General features: G+C 37.6%; 1 protein-coding gene across 2 annotated transcripts in view; it reads left to right on the top strand.

Moving 5' to 3' along the window:
* The window catches only part of btaf1 (BTAF1 RNA polymerase II, B-TFIID transcription factor-associated), a 48,194-nt gene that overhangs the window by 20,035 nt on the left and 9,846 nt on the right, over nucleotides 1-18,313 (top strand). For both annotated transcript variants that reach the window (XM_041268005.1, XM_041268004.1), the window contains exons 14-31: nucleotides 734-854; nucleotides 953-1,057; nucleotides 1,828-1,977; nucleotides 2,589-2,731; nucleotides 3,557-3,731; nucleotides 7,528-7,731; nucleotides 8,422-8,848; nucleotides 10,438-10,622; nucleotides 11,910-12,063; nucleotides 12,384-12,493; nucleotides 13,104-13,305; nucleotides 14,136-14,284; nucleotides 15,630-15,782; nucleotides 16,089-16,210; nucleotides 16,288-16,455; nucleotides 16,921-16,998; nucleotides 17,090-17,219; nucleotides 17,936-18,077. In XM_041268005.1, the coding sequence (XP_041123939.1) occupies nucleotides 734-854; nucleotides 953-1,057; nucleotides 1,828-1,977; nucleotides 2,589-2,731; nucleotides 3,557-3,731; nucleotides 7,528-7,731; nucleotides 8,422-8,848; nucleotides 10,438-10,622; nucleotides 11,910-12,063; nucleotides 12,384-12,493; nucleotides 13,104-13,305; nucleotides 14,136-14,284; nucleotides 15,630-15,782; nucleotides 16,089-16,210; nucleotides 16,288-16,455; nucleotides 16,921-16,998; nucleotides 17,090-17,219; nucleotides 17,936-18,077 (2,918 nt within the window). The remainder of the gene's footprint in view (nucleotides 1-733; nucleotides 855-952; nucleotides 1,058-1,827; nucleotides 1,978-2,588; nucleotides 2,732-3,556; nucleotides 3,732-7,527; nucleotides 7,732-8,421; nucleotides 8,849-10,437; nucleotides 10,623-11,909; nucleotides 12,064-12,383; nucleotides 12,494-13,103; nucleotides 13,306-14,135; nucleotides 14,285-15,629; nucleotides 15,783-16,088; nucleotides 16,211-16,287; nucleotides 16,456-16,920; nucleotides 16,999-17,089; nucleotides 17,220-17,935; nucleotides 18,078-18,313) is intronic.

Raw genomic sequence — 18,313 nt, 5'->3', positions numbered from 1 at the left:
AATATATTTTACTGTTAAGTTGCATTTAAACATATACAGATATTTTTATCTTTTTAAACCCTTTTAAGCCCTAATTTTTACAGAGGGAAATCGTAGAAGCCGCTGCAAGACTGACGCAAATATGCGTATTAGTGCTTTGCAAGAATGCTGTAAAAATGACCAGTTTACCTGGAGAAGTTGGAGTCTCAAGTTTGATATTTATCATAATAACTTGAGAAAGTTAGTAAACTGGTTGCTGCGAAACATGTGCACATTTTAGACTGAGGGAATGCTGATTGTGATACATGTGACATCATTATGATAATTTAATTTGGTCAAGTACAAAAATGAAATGTGATAGGGACAGCATGTGTTCATAACTATAAAACACTGCAGTGAACTATGTTGTGATGTTGGTATTTTATCACAGTACAAATTATACTTCTCTTATGATAGTGTCATGTAAAGTGAGACTCACAATTCATCAATACATGCTGAATCATTGCTCTCCTAAAAATGATAGTGGTTAATCCAACATACATCCTGGCAAACAGACCGGTTCAAGCTATCATCTGAAGCAGTGAGGACACTTTGATTGGGTTCTAATCATATCAGTCGTTGGGGGCAGCATTTGGTTGGAACACATTCATGGTGTAGCTGAATGACCTGCCCAGGAAACACAAGCTGTGAACCAAGAAGTACACCCAGAGCTTTGTAGCCTGTGATATTGATTATACTGTATTTCTCATTGTAGCATTCAGCAGTCCCTCACAGTCCTTGTCCCACGTGTCTGGCCATTTCTACGCCACACTATCTCATCTGTACGCAAAGCAGCACTGGAAACTTTATTCACCCTTTTATCGAAAGAGGATCAAGTAAGTTGTACTACTTTGGTTCTGCATTTAACTTTTCAAAAAAAAAAAAAAACTGCTGAGCAAAATAACAATTTGATAATATTTGCTTTGATTTTCAGAGCTGTGCTGCATGGCTCACCCCTATTTTACAAGACATGCTAAGGCATATCTTCCAATCCTGCATTTTGGAAAGCAGCCAAGAAATCCTGGATCTCATTCAAAGGGTTTGTTCTCAATTTTAAAATATACTGAATGTTTTATTAACAATTTCTTTACTGATTTTATTTTTGCTGGAGCTCCTCCCTTGAATGTTTAAAAATGTGGGGATAACGGCGTGAGATTGCAAAGCTTGTAGCCAGGAGTTCAAAACCAAAATGGCAGTAGGAAACCATACGTTCAACTGACAGAGCTGTGTGTATCCATGCTTTTCCTAGAGTGCTACACCTGGCTCATTCACCAGACAAAACACAGCTAAGTAGATGAACAAGCAAAATCTTGCTGCAATCCCTTGAGATCCCACCCACCACCCCATGTAGCATGGAGGCTGGGTGTCTCAAATATATCTCCAATGTTTGTCTCAAGTATTTCAGACAGGTCAGAAGATTGGGCCGCTCGTAATAGGACATTGATGTTCAGCTGGATTAAGTGGTTTTGTGCACGGTCGGTCCCTGTCCTGCTAGAATTAAACCACAAATACATTTTACTGTAAATTACACAAAAGCTGTGTGGTCAACAATTGGTAATAATACTGTTTGCTGAATAGTACATTTCAAGACAGTGCTCTGAAAACTGCAATGCATGCATAGCTATTCCAGGTCAACATTACATTTCTTTTAAAGCTGATGTGGTAGTTTCCACATTTCCTGAACTGCCTTAAAACAGTGCCTCATAGTGACATTCTGTGCACAACTCATAGCAAAGGCATAATGTAGTTTTGATTGCTTACGTTTTAAATTTGTGTACTTTGCCCCTCATGTTACTGTTGTTTTCCCAGGTGTGGACGGAGTTGATCCGCCAGGCTCCACTCCAGTATGTGGTAGCTGCTGCCTGCCCATGGATGGGAGCTTGGCTGTGTTTAATGATGCAGCCCTCTCACATGCCAATCGATTTAAACATGCTGCTTGAGGTCAAAGCCAGATCAAAGGTAATAAACACAATCCGTACTGACACATTACATGAAATATTAGCTTCCAATGGCTTGCTTGGCATTTTCATTGTTACACTGCAGTATAGAGCAGTTTTGATCCACAAGTGTTGAAAGGGCCCCACACCCCATGTGTTCTGTGTGAGGAAGGGTCTCTTTTCAAACAGTATTGAACTTGACTTGAGACATCAAAATGGAATGGTGTGGACCAACCTGGTTAAGGCTGATCTATATTGTACCTACAAGTTACCAGTGCTTGAAGTTGATTGTTTTGAAAAAATGTAATATCTAGTTTGCCAGAACAGAAACCATCTGAACCAATCGTAATCATTTATCCTGCTGTACGTGACTGCTGACAGCAATTTGAAGCTAGATTTCTGTGTCTGTCACAGTTTTTACATTTACATCTAGAGACAAGCTTTAACATTTTACTGTTTTTAAATTGTGATGTATCTAGTTAGGACCTTTTAGTGTGTTTGTGATATTGGGGATATAAGAGACATCCTGATTTAGAGCTTAAATTTTTACATGTGAATGTACATTTGGTCTCATGGTGTTTTTGTGTATTTATATGGTAATAATTCTGTATATCTCACTGATTATTTTAATAGGAAAAAACTTGTGGGAAACTGCGTCAAGGGCCGAACCAGGTAAAAGAGGTGATCCAAGAATATATAGCTGGTGCAGACACAATAACTGAAGACCCAGCTACCAGGGATTATTTTGTTATGCGAGCACGTATGATGGCAGCAAAGTGAGTTTCAGATTTTATATTTTATTTGGTTTGAAACCCACTGTTATTGAGAAATGAGGCATGAATTCAAAGAAAGGTATGCCAAAGGGCTTTGTACACATATGCTGCAGATTATAATAGGAACACTGTATATTCTGTTTAAATGCTTGAACTGTAGGATTAACCTGTTTTTTTTTTTTTTTTTTTTGTTTGTTTGTTTTTATTAACTTATTTGAAGTCTTTGGAGCTAAAGAATCCATCATGAGAAGCTTTTTACTTAAATATATGAAACAAAATTCTTACAATGAACACATACATGAGCACAAATGCCAGCGTCTGTTTGACAAAATGCATATTTTGACTGATTAAACGGTGAGGAACAATTTTAAAAGTTTGCCACTTGGAATAGGTTTTAAACTCAACTACTAACACTACTGTAGCTTTTTCAAGCTCTTTGACTACTCAAAAGGGATCTCATCACTGTATTTGATTTCAGTTCTTCAGGACATGTACATACCTATTCCACTACACACACCCAATGCAAAATCTACATTGTTCATTTGCTGCCAAAGGTATGAAAGTCAGCATTTTTACACAATTTTAAATTCTTCGTTTATCTCAACCATACCTTTAATAGGCCTATAAAAGAGTAATAGCTACAGATGATGCTGTATGTTACTGAACACATACTTGGTATACTTTTACAAAAAAATATCTTGGTTTCTCTAGATCTCAGAAGTGCAGTGGTGCCCCAAATATTCTCCAAGTACTGCTTCGCATACTGAATGTTTCAGTCTTTTTTTGATTTATAGTAAAATTTGAATCTGTTCTGTTTGTCTCTTGAAGGTTACTGGGGGCCCTCTGTCGCTGTATTTGTGACCCCGTTGTTAATGCCCTGAGCCAGGAAATCAAGCCTTCAGAGTCACTCGCCCAGCTGCTGCTGTTTCACTTGAACTCTAAATCTGCTTTGCAGCGGACTGCAGTAGCATTAGTACTTTGTGAGTGGGCAGTACTGCACAAGGTGAGGCAACAGTTCATTGTGAATATAGCCTTTTTAGGGAAATGGGTTTGCGTTTGGTTGCTTGAATTACCAGGTCTGCCATCTGCAAGCATAAAGAGGCTTTGCTCTTGGTTGATGAAATCAGCATTTTAAATGCTATTTGTGTATTTGATCACAGGATTGGTGTTTCATTATTTTATCACACGTCCAATTAAACATGCAGAAAGGAAAATGTTATCACAAAAAATCTCCATGGCAACCTCAGTCAGTCAGACAGGACACATGAAAATAGTCCCAACACCCTTTTGTCACTAACATTTTGTTATCAAGAAATGATCAGTGAAGCAAGATGGTTATTGGCAAATTCATGGACTATGAAATTAATGATACATTAATTCATTTTTATAATATGCTGCTTTGTAATTTTAGATGTTTACTGACCATTGGGAAATGACGACGCGCAACAGCAAAACAATAATTCATTTTTTAGTTTTAAATGTACAATGTAAGAGGCGAGTCCCAATATGGTATAAAGTGCAGTACTCCTTTTAATCAGTGTTGCTTGGTTACTAAATGATCCGCACCATTTAGGCAGAATGCTGTGGTACAATAGTGTATTTGTTATCAAGTTATGTTGAATTTTCTGATATTTTAATTTATGGGGGCATTTATTTAGGGACATTTATTTAAGGTAAAACTTTTGGCAGAGTAAAGCAGACAGACATTTTGGCTAGTTTAAATAAAATGCTTGATGCTATTTTATTTGATGTATAAACTGTTGAAGTATATGTTCGAATATATGTGATTCTCAACTTTTGACTTTAACTATATTGTATATCTGCTCTTATTACGTATCAAGTAAACCTAGAGGAAAATACAAAAAGTGTAAGAGCACCCAAGGTGAACAGTATCCATACGACTTGCGTACTTCTCAGTTTCCTTGTCAGAACTCTTAAGAGTGTACCTTTTTTTGTGCCAGTTTTACAAGCAGTAGCCAAGATTTCCATCTCCTGTTCTGCATTCAAGTACAGCTGCGCACCTTGTCTTGCGTGTTAATTATTATTCACTTCCACAGTATTGCCTGCCTGCTGTTAATACATTTGATTTATATTTATTTAGTACTTGGACAAATATCCGAAAAGTCGAACAAATATTTTTTACATGTATTTCATACAAAAATCTGATGTTCGTATTTGTTGCAAATGACAAATAACTTGCACATTTTCCGTCTCGCCGGAATTTGCACAACAGTTTTCATTCATTTCATTCCCGCGTGTAACATAAAATCTGAGTTGCTGTGTTGCATTCATGGATAAAGCTACCAACTTTATGAAGCCTAAATCTACAAATGTTGTCTTCTGCACCTTGTTTTAATAATATTTTTGTGCGCAGAGCTTGTCTAAACTACCAGGAAACAGGATGTGGGTAGGTGGAAGGTTGTTGGTAGGTTGTGTTTTTTTTTTTTTTTTGGAAAGTTGTTACAAGTGGAGCAACGTTGTGTGTTGAAGTCAACTGTAGTTATTCTTATATCTGAGCTTTGATATAAAATAAATTTTTAAACATTTAAGATGCATTTTACTGTTGGAATTTCACATATATTCACTATTCTATCGTCAAGCTGCCACTCAGTAGTTAAGCAACAATATCAATTTAGCAAAGGTCTAACTTAACGGATTTATTTTTCAGTGTAAGGGCAACTTTAAAAAGCTGTTTGGTTTGCTTCATTATGGTAAAAATAAGGAAATAAAGGGATAATTAAGCCTATCCAAGTTACAAAAAATCATTTTTAAATGGATAGACATATATTTTAAGGGGCATTATGGCAATTGACAAGGCCACAGACAACAATTGAAGAATGGCCACACTTAATTTCGTTCCTTGAATGTATTGAGAGAGAGTGATCCCCAATGGTAGACTGTACTGGAGCCTTTGGCTGCAACAAGTGTTACCAGTATTGGTTTCTTGCAAGAATGACGTTGTCCAGGCTCTCTTACCCTTTGGCCAAACCAATGATGCAGAAGACTGTGCCTTTTATAGTTGGTACACAGCTGTATTCTATGATTCTTTCAAAGTTCCATTTAGATGGTGTCAAGAGAACCTCAACTTCATTACCATGTAGGTTTAACCTCAGGCCATATTAATGATGCAGACCACTTGCTTTCAGACAGTATATTTGCAGCTGCTACAGTGCTGTTTTCTATTCTCAGGTGGTGTCAAGTAGAACTTCACCATTTTACTTGTTTAAATCTCTGGGCATATCAATGCTACTGCTTTTTCACATATCCATTAGACTTTTTACAAACCATTGAATCTGATCCTGCAGTAAGGCTGAGGCGATACATCGATTTGTATCGTTTGACAGCTATCAATAGTCAAGCCAGTTCATATTTTGTGTAAAGGGTTTTAACAAAAACTTATTTTTTATTAAATTTGGAATCCGCAGTTACTTTTTGCATTAAGCGCAGAGCTTCTCTGCTCCCCTCAGGTCTGACTCTGAATCTGCATGTGATTAAGCTCACCTTCTCTCCCCCTGTGAGTGTTTACTGATGGGATTGGATCTGTGCAGGAGTCTTCAAAGTAATAAAACAAGTTAAGAGCAGTGTGCAGGAATTACAAATGCTTTATCGAGCGAGCTACTATGTCTTCCTATGTTTGCCAATTATTTTCTAAAATAAGACAAGGAAAGCAATGTTTGTGATACTCTGGTAATGTAACTAATTTGCGTGACCATTTAATGAGTTGCAGAGGTCGCGCTAGCCTTTAAAAATGTGCGTTTGTGAAGGATACCATCTCAAAATCTGCGTTTTAACTATTGCATCAACATATTACACTGGAAAAAGAATATAACTATTTCAGATTAACAAAGTTGACATGCAAAGCAGTATACAGTATAAATAATGGTACTGGTAGTAGAAAGACATAGCGATTTCTTTTGAAAATCTCCCCTGTTCACAACATAAAAATCAGTGTTGTAACATGTACCAATGCCTCTGCAGGTAACATCACAACTTTTTACAGATTTGCTGTTTTTAGAAGTTTTATTTTTTTGCACCCAAGTCAAAAATACTTGTGCTCTTTCCAAACCAAAGGCTTAATTCTCAGGTGCTTCCTTTCAAATTTTAGGTGATCCTCGCGTAAGGGACAGAGTTTGCTGGTCTGCCCTCTGTTCTGACAGCTAAAATCCTGTTCTGCTGGTACACTACATGGGATTTTTTTTGGGAGGATGCAGGGAGCAGTGGAAGCATTTTTACACATTGCATTGCATAAAACTACTTTGTAATATAAACAAAATTATTGGATAGGGATGAAAAAGGGCAATGTCTTTTACATCTGTTTCAGAAACTCACTGCTGTTTTGCGTTTTATTAAAATGCCTTGCATAGTTTTTCTTTTGATTTGGTTGTTACTCTGACTGGTTATGAATTTAAGTAACTTTGTTTTGCTTTGACCCACAACTGGTACAAATCAACACCTAATAAGGAGGTTAAAAAAAATAAATATATAATTTGAATATATTTAATTACAAAACTGATGCAATCAATTTTAATATGCATAATAGTTTCTAAAGTGTTACTTGCAGTGTTGCTCTGTTCACAGCTCCACATGTATTGCAGTCACATTAGATAATGCACTCGACGATTCAAAATTGTTCAGTTTCCCGTTTGTAGTTACGACTGTACAAACCACTGTTTTAACTAATTTGTTTTCATTTGAAGGCTCAAAGTTTTAGACTTGCGTCTCCCTGTTTGTCTTCTCTATAAAAGGCTAGTGTTTATCATGAATGAATCCCTTGTTGCTTTTCTTGTATCTCTTTCCAGGACTGTAAAGCAGTGTCTAGTGCAGTACAGCCGCGGTTGCTGGCTATTCTGTCGGAGCATCTGTATTATGATGAGATAGCAATTCCTTTTACTCGAATGCAGAATGAATGCAAACAGCTGATGGCTTTGCTAGCTGAAGCAAATATTGACGTCAGCAACAGAGTAAACTGCAGCGTGTTTACAATAGATCAAGCTAATGAGCTGGTAAGTGGCAAAGGAGAGATGAGGTCAGATGTTTTTTTAATGAATGTTCATTCACATTATTCAATGGGCAGTGGCATTTTATTAAACATGCATAATTGCATCTCTACTGTCAGTAATTAAGCTGCACATCACATCAAACCCTACAATGTCAAAATTAATTTATTGTAAGTCTCTGTCTTGTTAAGTGGCAGTGTAATTTTGAATTAAGCAGAATGTGTTTCTTCGCTACTGGCCATAAAAAAAACAACAATATTAAAGCAAATAGGATCATTGATGTAGCCCAATAAATACAGCTTTTTCTGATTGACTGATGTCTATGACATTAACACACTTTTTTTTTTTTTGTACAAGCATTTAAGCCCTCATGCTTTTAATGTGCAGTACAAACCACATCCCTGACATGCCCTGTTTAATATACAGGGTGCTCCATACATCGGGCATCAGCTTGTAAAACATCAGCAAGCAACAAGGAGCAGCCTCAAGTGATGACTAAATGGGCCATTCTGAAGGAATTGAGCCACTAATACAGCCCAAACTGATTCAAGCTACCTATTGATCAATCATAAAAACAAACTTCTTTGTAACAGTTTCCTATCAAGAAATGATCAGTGAAACAAGATCGTTGTCTTGGTAAGAGAAATAATGTATGTGGCATGCAACTGTTGTAAATGCTCCTACTCTTTACTGCAGGTCACTACCATCTTCAGTGAATCCACAGTAGCAATAAACCTGAAGTCGAAACCTTTTGAGCAGCTGGATGGTAAAAGACAGCAAGTCCAGATGACTGTAATGGAGACCAATCAGGAGTGGCAGATGCTCCACCTGAGAGTTCACATGTTCACTGCCTGCGCTATTGTGAACTTGCAGCTGCTTCCAGACAAGCTGAATCCTGTCATCAAGCCACTGATGGAGGCAGTGAAGAAAGAAGACAACACTCTGGTGCAGAGCTACGCTGCCACCTTCATTGCCAAGCTGCTACAGCAGTGTATCCCCAGGACACCCTGCCCCAACCCCAAAATCTTGAAGAACCTGTGTAGCTCTGTGTGTGTGGATCCACTGGTCACTCCCAACGCTGGCTGCCCTGTTCCAGCACCCATCAGTCAGGAAAACTTGAAAGGTAATCCAGTGAAAGCAACATTGTTAAATACCATGTTATAAGACAAAAAAAGTCTCAAAGTAAGGCGGTAAGACAAACATTTAAATGTCCTGTTTTATTTCAACAAGATTTATTTTCTTGGCTTTGGTGTTCTCCCATATGACGGCTGTCACGTGTACATATCCCGGTTTTATGATTTATACCCCCTCCCCCCACTCCACTGGAATAGTGTCCATCTGGTTGCACCAGCTAACTATAGTTGTAATGCAAGCCATTCTGTACAGTAACTACTGGTGTTGTATTCAACAGCCCAACAGCTGCTGAAAAGATGAACACACGTTTTATAACAGCAATAAAAAAGGAAGGGCTAGTCTGGTAATGCTGGGTGTTGGTAATTTCTAAATGGTTATCCATCCTGTGTGGTGTTCAGTTGATCTGGATGGCAGAAGATCCACTCTTCCCTATTCATTAAGTTTTTTCAAGGGTAGCAACAATGGCTAAACTGCGGTCCTATAGAGATCATTGATTTTTCTTAAATGTTTTAGCAGAGCCCACTGCTAATCCATAACATCAACACCACCGTTTCTGGCGAGCCTGAAAAAACACTGTCCAGTTCATTCTGGTATACTGCATAGCCTGTAATAGGATGTGCTTGGGTTGTTGTTGTATAGATATACAGATTTAAAATGTTTATTTATTTATTTGTTATCCCCTCCCCCCCACTGGATGGTGGCACATTTAATTATGCGGTATGCATGTATGCATCACAGAGCTTGACTAACCAATCTATACTGCTGAGATACCGTAAATGCATGTAGAAGATTTACACGAATTGATGAAATATTGATTTACTTCATTGCCTCTGTGATGAAAGAAATTACTGTCAAGTTGGGGTACTGAACTAAAATTTAATCCCTTTTGTTTTGCATATTTTAGTGATGCTGTAAACAAACAGCAGAGGCTATTGTACAATATTTGAATTTCCATTGTAAGCATTGTTAATATGGATCTGTAACTAGACAATTTATAGGAGGCGCTTTTTTTTTTCAGTTGAATCTGCCAAAAGGTAAATTTGAATGCCTCATATAAGGTTTTTGGAGGTAACCATGCTTATGCAAGAGGCTTAATATAACAAGACTGTATAGTAATAAATAAACAATTTCGTGTTTTGCATAACCTTTAAGAACATGGATTTGCATCAGTGGAACAGAAGGGTGCTTTACAAGTTTGTGGTGTGGCTTTGGTGTTAATCATGATCTATAGTACAGCTTAACAAAAAAACACTTTTCATTGTGTGTTGTTCCTGAAGCCTCTGTAGAAATAAATACTAAGGACATTGCCAATTTTTAACACGGATGTTACTGTCACTCTCTAGGCACACCATGAAAGTACTTTGAGGGAATAATGAGATTCTGATTTTGAAATGGATATTTTTAGAAGAGGTCCTTCACTGTGATGCATCTAAATTGATATTTGGTGACTGCTTTGTAGAGAACACAATAAATTACTTTTAGCACTGACTCAATGTCTTGGTAAATGTTGCAGCAATTTGGTGCATACAAATTGTAGAATGCCAATGGATGTTTTTATTTTTGAATTTTTTTTTGTAGGAGTCAACTCTGAAAAAGATGGCATGCACCATACAGTTAACAAGACAAAAGGAATTATAACTTTATACCGGCACCAGAAAGCCGCCTTTGCGATTACCAGCAGACGAGGTCCTACTCCCAAAGCTCTCAAAAGCCAGACTGCAGACCTTCCTGCTGGTAGCAACGCCTCTGGAGAAATCGATGAGGTAATCCAACACCTGCTGTGCAGATGTACTGTGTCATTCGAAAGGAATGAACCCTTTCATGTGTGTCATAAAAACAACAGTAGTGAGGATACAGTGGCGCTGCCCCTACCTACAGTTTTTCATATATCTAGAGAACTGCTTCTCCAGGTGGGATGAAACTGGATTAGGACATTCTTGGCACACTTTGTTTTTTTGTATTGGATTTGGGGGAGGTTATAAAGAGATGTCTGCCTGTCTTTACAAACCTCGGTATGTGTCGCTTACATTTGTACTTTAAAACAAATATTTACACATTTGGGCATTACATTGAGAGATGGAACTAAAACTTAAATTTTCTAGCAGTTTTAACCATACCAGTTTATTGAACTTAATTGATAAATCTTAAGTTGGGATGGGGGCACAGCGTTGATCTGATCAAATTCAGCTCAGGGTAAAACATGGTATAAACAGAACTGCTGTGCAGTGGGAGTTTTATTTCAATCCATTGCTGTCAATTGGTTTAAATTGTTGAGTGTCAGAATCTGAGGATATATGATGAGGCCTGTGCATTTGTTTGCCTGTCAGTATCAATCAAATTTCTTTGTGTTTAGTTCATTGTAGAATTTCATTTACATCCTTTAACATGCTGCTGCTTAGTTTTTGACCATTTTGTAGATGGATGGGCTTCAATGAGTTACAGGAAGATCATTCCATCTCAGGTTTTGAATTGAATTATTTTCCTTTATCTCTGAGGCACATCTCTTTTTTTTTTATAATACTTGTATATTTGTATGTGTAAAAAGACAAACGAGTGTTTAAGGTTCAGATTGCAAGTGAATAATATATATAATATAATTGTTTTTGATAATTCAGGAATGGTGAATTTAACTGGGTAGATAATGAACTGCAAAGGAAAATGTGTTTCAATAGGGTATGCTTTTTGAGTCAAAGATTTGTGTCACTCACTTGGTTGGTGCTCCCGTTGTTGAAGGGTGAATGTAAATCTTGACAGACAGATTTAAGTGCCTAAAAAATAACGAATTGTGGATGTTAAGTGCTTGAATTTTTGAAAGTCATTGACAGGAATGTCTTTAATTTCCTGTTCCCATCCAGTTTCTCTAGCTTTACATACATTTTTTTGTTTTTGTTTTTTTCAATGTGTTCTCATTTTGTTGTTCATTAATAAACATTTCTCTACTTGTCGAGTGATTGGCTTCAACCCTTCAGTTTGACATTTTTATAATACATTAATTTGATTAGTTTCAGAATGTGTTTCATTTACTCCATCTTTTCCGTGTTTTATTTTAGGCAAAGAAGCCATGCCTCGTGCAAAGGAGAGGGGCTGATTTTACTCTCACTACTATAGCGCGGCACTTTGGTTCAGAATTCATTTCAGGGCTGCCACACCTATGGGACTCTATGGTTGGACCCTTAAGGAGCTCAATTGATGTAGAGAATTTTGGTATGTTTTTTTTCAGAACCAACAGGCACATATATGTTTCTCTAAATATTATACGTAGAGCATAATGTAGACAACACTACTTGAAACGTTGATGCAGAAAAGTTTCTCAAGTTATTAATGGAAACATAGAGGTTTCTGAGGTGCCAGCTTGGCAAAAACTACTGTTCAGTTCATTTGTTTCTGTTTAAAAAAAAAAAAAAAGTGGGACTTGTGCTGGGATAAGAGGGCAGCCTAAGTGTTAGCATTTGATGTGAGGAATGGGGTGGCTGGTAACATTTTGTTAAATTTCCGTGCTGAAATTACAATCTATCTTTGAACAGATGGGGAGGTGCTACTGGAGAAAGGGGATGGTGCAGCCCAGGAGCTGGTAAATTCATTACAGGTGCTGGAAATCACAGCAGGGTCAATGTCTTCTGAACTCCATCCTTCGGTAAGACGAGATTTACAATTCTGCGTTAATTTCTGACCCCTTAAACTACTGTAGCAGATCTAGTAAGCGACATCTGAATTGTTCAAAGGAGACCCGTTTTTGTAAAACACTGTTCTTTCTAATTCTGTTGTGTTAAATAGATCCGTTTTTTAGGTGTTTCAGGCATACCAGTTTGTGGGGGTGATTTGATAACTTCATTGTATTTTTTGTAACCTTGTACTACTGTATGGAGTTGCAGAAACCTATTGTACTGAAAGTTATTTTTGTCCCTGTTGAAATTAGCTTTGGGGGACATGCTGAAGTGAATTATATTTTAGTGTGAAATTAAACATGATTGTGGGACACAGCAGCTTCTTAGTCTGTGTGAGATGCATGACTCATCCCTTCACCTTGTACTTCCCTGACATGGACTTTAAGGAGAACCCTGCTGTATCAACAAATGTCTATAAATGTTTTAAACGCTAACCTTGTTAAATCCAGGCTTTAAGTTAGGTAACGTAAATATAGTGGGACGGATCAGGCATCCTGAAGTTACACAGTACAGTAATTAAATAAAGACCTTGGGGCATTCAAGTCTTATTTGAAAAATGATAATCTATTTCTCTTCTAGCTGCTGCATCACCTGCCAGATCTGTGTACGTGCTTACAGCACCCATACACAGCTGTGAGACACATGGCCGCACGATGCGTGGGTGTCCTGAGCAAAATTGCTACCATGGAAACCATGAACGTCTTTCTGGAGAGAGTCCTTCCGTGGCTGGGAGCGATCAATGACAATACCAAGCAAGAGGGAGCAATCGAAGCAATGGCTTGTATCCTTCATTTTGAGACATTCTCGAATTAGGGCTTTGGTACCCCTTGCAATGGCCCATCTTGCATGTTCCATTAAAAACAGGTTTTAGCAGTTACGATGTTGTATTTTGAACAAAGTAATTTAGAATTCTTGCTTAAATTTTAATCACACAGTGGAACTGGTTCTCAGGTTATTTTAAGCTCCTGTTTGATCCTGAAACTGTCTGAAATGTAGGTCATACTCCTGTTAAAACCCTTTAATGTAGTCATGTGAAGCCTAATGAATAAAAGATTACAACGTGACTTACTGTAATTCACGTAGTGGTGGTTCTGTAAAACTTGATTTCCTACAATTTCTTGTCTAACCAAGCTTTGTATGTTTTTGAAGGCATGTGTCTGAATGCAAATCTAAATCCACTTGAAATTGACTGGTGGAACTAAGCACAGTTGACTATCTGGCAAACCAGTATTTTAAAACACAGAAGGGTTGAAAAAGAGATACGCCAGTTTTGCTGCTGAGAAATGTAATACTTGGTATTGTATGGAGCACAGTAGTGTTCAATAATAACATTTGTTTTCAATGTGTAGTGTACAACACACCTGCAGTGCAAAGACAAAAGAAAGCTGATGTATGTGCTTTGCTATGTACATGAGTGACAGTAACCAAAATGACAGATCAGACACTTGTGCCCATTGACTCCCATCATATTCTGTCCAGGTCATTTCAATGTGGTGAGATAGTAAGCATGGGTGACAGGTGTAATACCAAGTAGGTATGGATTTATATTAACCTGTATTCCCTCGTACACACATTTTGGCTATTTTTGCCTTAATGACTGGAACCCTTCAGGTGTAATGGAGCAGCTGGAAGTGGATATCGTCCCGTACATCGTGCTGTTGGTGGTGCCAGTACTCGGGCGGATGAGCGATCAGACAGACAGCGTGCGCTTTATGGCTACGCAGTGTTTTGCTACACTCATCAGACTAATGCCTCTGGAGGTAAGGCTGGGTTGTGGGAGTGAGTTCATAAATAATCAAGTTGTTCCCTTGTTGAGAATACCAGCTGTTTTCGGGAAGATGGTGAAGCTGTTTTTGCTTGAGTTAACAAAACTTAAATGACCTCATTTAAATAGCAAAGGCCTATGGGGAGCTTGTGTTCACACAACTTAAGTGTCTTTGACTGCTTTGATTATAGAAGACTAGATATATTAAACGCTCAGAAATGGGAGTTGCTTTGAAAAGGCTCTTACACACTGCAAATTTTAGGTACATTTGAGCTTTGGTTAAGGTGTGGTTTTGAGTCGGTTATGGTGAAATGTCAACTTCTCACCAGCAGATGGCAATATCTCATAGCTTTAACTCTGCCTCTTTACTAGTTGTATTGACAGATGAATTGTACTGGAATTAAATGCATCTTGGTGCAGTGCTAGTAAACATTCCAGTGAAGTTTTCAATATAGATACTTTTCCAAATGCCGTTTATCTACTGATTTCATATCATCCATAACTATTAAACGCTCAGTAGTAATATTAAAATGCATTTTACATGAAACACAGTTCTATTTTAATCTTGCAGTGACAGCCTTTTAAAATATGTAATGCTTAAGCTGTATGGGGCACTTAACCTAAATTATAAACCTTGCGGATCGCCAATCGGTTGTCCCTCCTAAAGCAAGTTTCAAGATTCAAATGTCTCACTAGTTTAACATAAATTTGAAGGAGCCAAAGTAAATCAGTCCAAACTAAATTGGATGCTTTGCAGTCCTATATATTTGACATTGAGAATATACATTAAATAGGTATGGGAACCTACCCTAGGCAGTAAAGTGTTAAAGCTAAACTATTATCTTGCACCAGCCATTGTTAACACCACTGTGTGCTTATTTGCTTTAAAACAAATTGTCCAGTTATTTTGAAATCCTGTGTGTACTATCCTTATCCTGTTATCAAAAATTGTTCAGACAGTTTCCTGTTTGTGTAGTGGGTTTAAGTTTTGAAACAGGATACAATGCTCCAGCCTACATGCATTTTTTTGAGTTCATCCATAATAAGTGTGTCTGGCTTGCCTAGCTGACGGGTAGAGAATCACGTGCATTTACATAACATGCATACAGTGAAATGTGGTTTCAGGAGCCTTGACGTTTTATTTTTGATATTGATTTTTAGTGCTACTTTCAACTTCCAACTGTTTAATCTTCATTCCCAGGACCTTTACTTGGGGACTTGAGTTACATGTGTGTTTTTACCTTTTGTTTCTCAAGAATTCCCTTTAAGAGTGAGTCTGTTTGGTTGTGTAAGTCTGCCTGGTTGTTTATATCTTCTAAACGTTACTCAATTGTTTTCAGGCTGGCATTCCAAATCCCCCAAATATGTCTGAGGATTTAATCCGACAAAAAGCCAAGGAGCGTCACTTCCTTGAACAGCTTTTAGACGGGAGAAAGTTGGAGAATTACAAAATTCCTGTCCCAATTAAAGCAGAGCTCAGGAAATACCAGCAGGTGAGTGTGTGGTTTTTTGTTTTGTTTTTTATATATCTATGAATATAACAAGACTACAGCCTATGTGACGTAGATAAACATATTGGCTTAGGTAATTGTAACCTGTAAACAATTTCAGTGCAGTCAGATGGAAACCCTTTTTTAATATATTTTTTACTCGTATTAGGCGGTTGATCAAGTATATTGAAATCATAATTTCATATTAATTTCAAAGGTCAGACTCTTTTTTTTTTTTTTTTGCATTGAAGATCTCTTTATATTGAAACATGCAAAAAATATCTGACGGATAATTTCATCTTTCCCAAGGATGGTGTGAACTGGCTGTCTTTTCTCAACAAATATAAGCTACATGGAATTCTGTGTGATGACATGGGATTGGGAAAGACCTTGCAATCCATCTGTATAATGGCTGGAGACTACTACCTCAGGTAAGCAGTGAAGACAAAAAACTTGAACATTCTTAAGTGTCAAACGAGTTTTCATATTCTTTTGTTTTGGTTGGAAGGGCTCAAGAATACGCCAAGTCCAAGGCAGCCGACTGTAGCCCTCTCCCTTCTCTGGTTGTCTGCCCTCCGACACTGACTGGCCATTGGGTGGATGAAGTAGGCAAGTTCTGCTCCAGAGAATATCTGAATCCTCTGCACTATACAGGACCTCCAACTGAGAGGGCAAGGTAAACACTGTTTTTAAATGCAAGATAATGCTTCTGGGTTAAAGGTGTGTTCCAGTCAAAGAAACTGGATCAATTTGGCTACTGATCTTGTAAATCCTGATGTGGGTGTTACTTTAGAACGTGAATGTGTGTAAGGACGTTTTGCTTTCTTAAATGGCATTTAAGTTCAGTATATAGAATAGCGGCAGTTGACATCAGTGAAAGGAAAATATGAATTATTTATGCCCTTCTAAAATAATAAAGAAATGGAAAATGAAGTCTTGAGAATTAAGTCCAACCAGTGCAGCTGTATTGAACTTGGGATACCATGTAGGACAGTGATCAAGTCTCAACCTGGATGGCTGGTATGATTCAAAAGATGTATAATGTCTGTCCTATAGCAACTGCATTCTATTAATGCTAGGGTATTTGAGCACTCACTGTCTGTCTGGTAATAATTGGAGTTTCCATGTATTTGCATTCCAGGTTGCAGCACCAGGTGAAGAAGCACAACCTTGTGGTAGCCTCTTATGATGTTGTACGAAACGACATTGACTTTTTCAGGTAGTGTCATTTTAGATGTATCTTTCTCAGATTCTCACTCTAGCAGCTCCAAAGATTGTGTCCTTACTAAAGGGCTTTTTTTTCTTTTCAGAAATATTCAGTTCAACTACTGTATTCTTGATGAAGGCCATGTTATCAAGAATGGAAAAACCAAGCTCTCAAAAGCAGTAAAGCAGTTAGCAGCCAACTATAGGATTATTCTTTCTGGAACACCAATCCAGGTAACTACAGCAGGACAGCTGCAGACCAAATGTATAGCGAGTGTATTCAGACAGGTTGCCATTTATAATAAAACACTCTGTTTTTGGCATTGCTGAGAAACATTAGAGGAAATCTGGTTGTTTGAAGTTTTGCTGTCAGACAGCATCTTTTTTTTTTTTTTGTTAATGGGAATTGCAATTCTTTCAGAACCGGTTCGAACTGTGAAATTTAAGCAGTATGTACAATTTAAAAACGAATCAGTGTGATTGGTGGTTACTTGGTTTATTTTGTATTCCAAAAGATTTTATGATTTAACTGAAGTGTAATTCATGGATAAAATATTCAGAATATCCTCTATCCAGATTCAGTTTTATTTTTAGGAAGGATTATTTGTACTTGCATTGCATTTAGAATTAGAAAAATTGACAGTGCATTTAAACAATTTTCAGCAGTATCACCAGCATTGCAGTTGTATTTTGGAAGGAGAATCTTCTACGCTGTCAATATTCTAGGATGTGACTGGTACCAAAAAACAAAAAAACATAAGCAGCATGGATAAGCATTTCAGGGCACTAAAGGAAACTCGATACGCTTTATCTTGAATCTGTCCTAATTACATTAAAGCCTGTATTTTTAATGCTGGTCCTGGAGCTTAAACTTCCTTAAATGACAATGGGAGAACCTTGAATGTATTACTGTACTTGTGAAATGCAAAATTTCCCCTTTTTTTATGTAGAATAATGTATTGGAACTTTGGTCCCTGTTTGATTACCTGATGCCAGGATTTTTGGGCACTGAACGCCAATTCGCAGCTCGTTATGGGAAACCCATATTGGCAAGCAGAGATGCCCGGAGCTCTTCTAGGGAGCAGGAGGCAGGTAAGCTGTAAAGGGCTGTCTGTCTTCCCTGGATGGTTTCACGGACCCTGAGTCTTGGTCCACCCTGTCTAAGGTTATGTAGTAGTCCCTGATTTAGTGGTTTACTAAAGTTCATCAGTTTGTTTTTACAAACAAATGACAGAAAGCAAATCTCAGTTAGTGCTAAAGCCACCTGTTTTTAGAAGGTATTAATATTTTGATGCAAGAACGCTTGTAGAATAGTTTATTAATAGTGT

The sequence above is a fragment of the Polyodon spathula genome, chromosome 13, assembly GCF_017654505.1.
Source record: "Polyodon spathula isolate WHYD16114869_AA chromosome 13, ASM1765450v1, whole genome shotgun sequence".
Taxonomy (NCBI): Eukaryota; Metazoa; Chordata; class Actinopteri; order Acipenseriformes; family Polyodontidae; genus Polyodon; species Polyodon spathula.
Note: the sequence above shows the minus strand (reverse complement) of the source record. Positions and strands in the feature narration are given on the sequence as shown.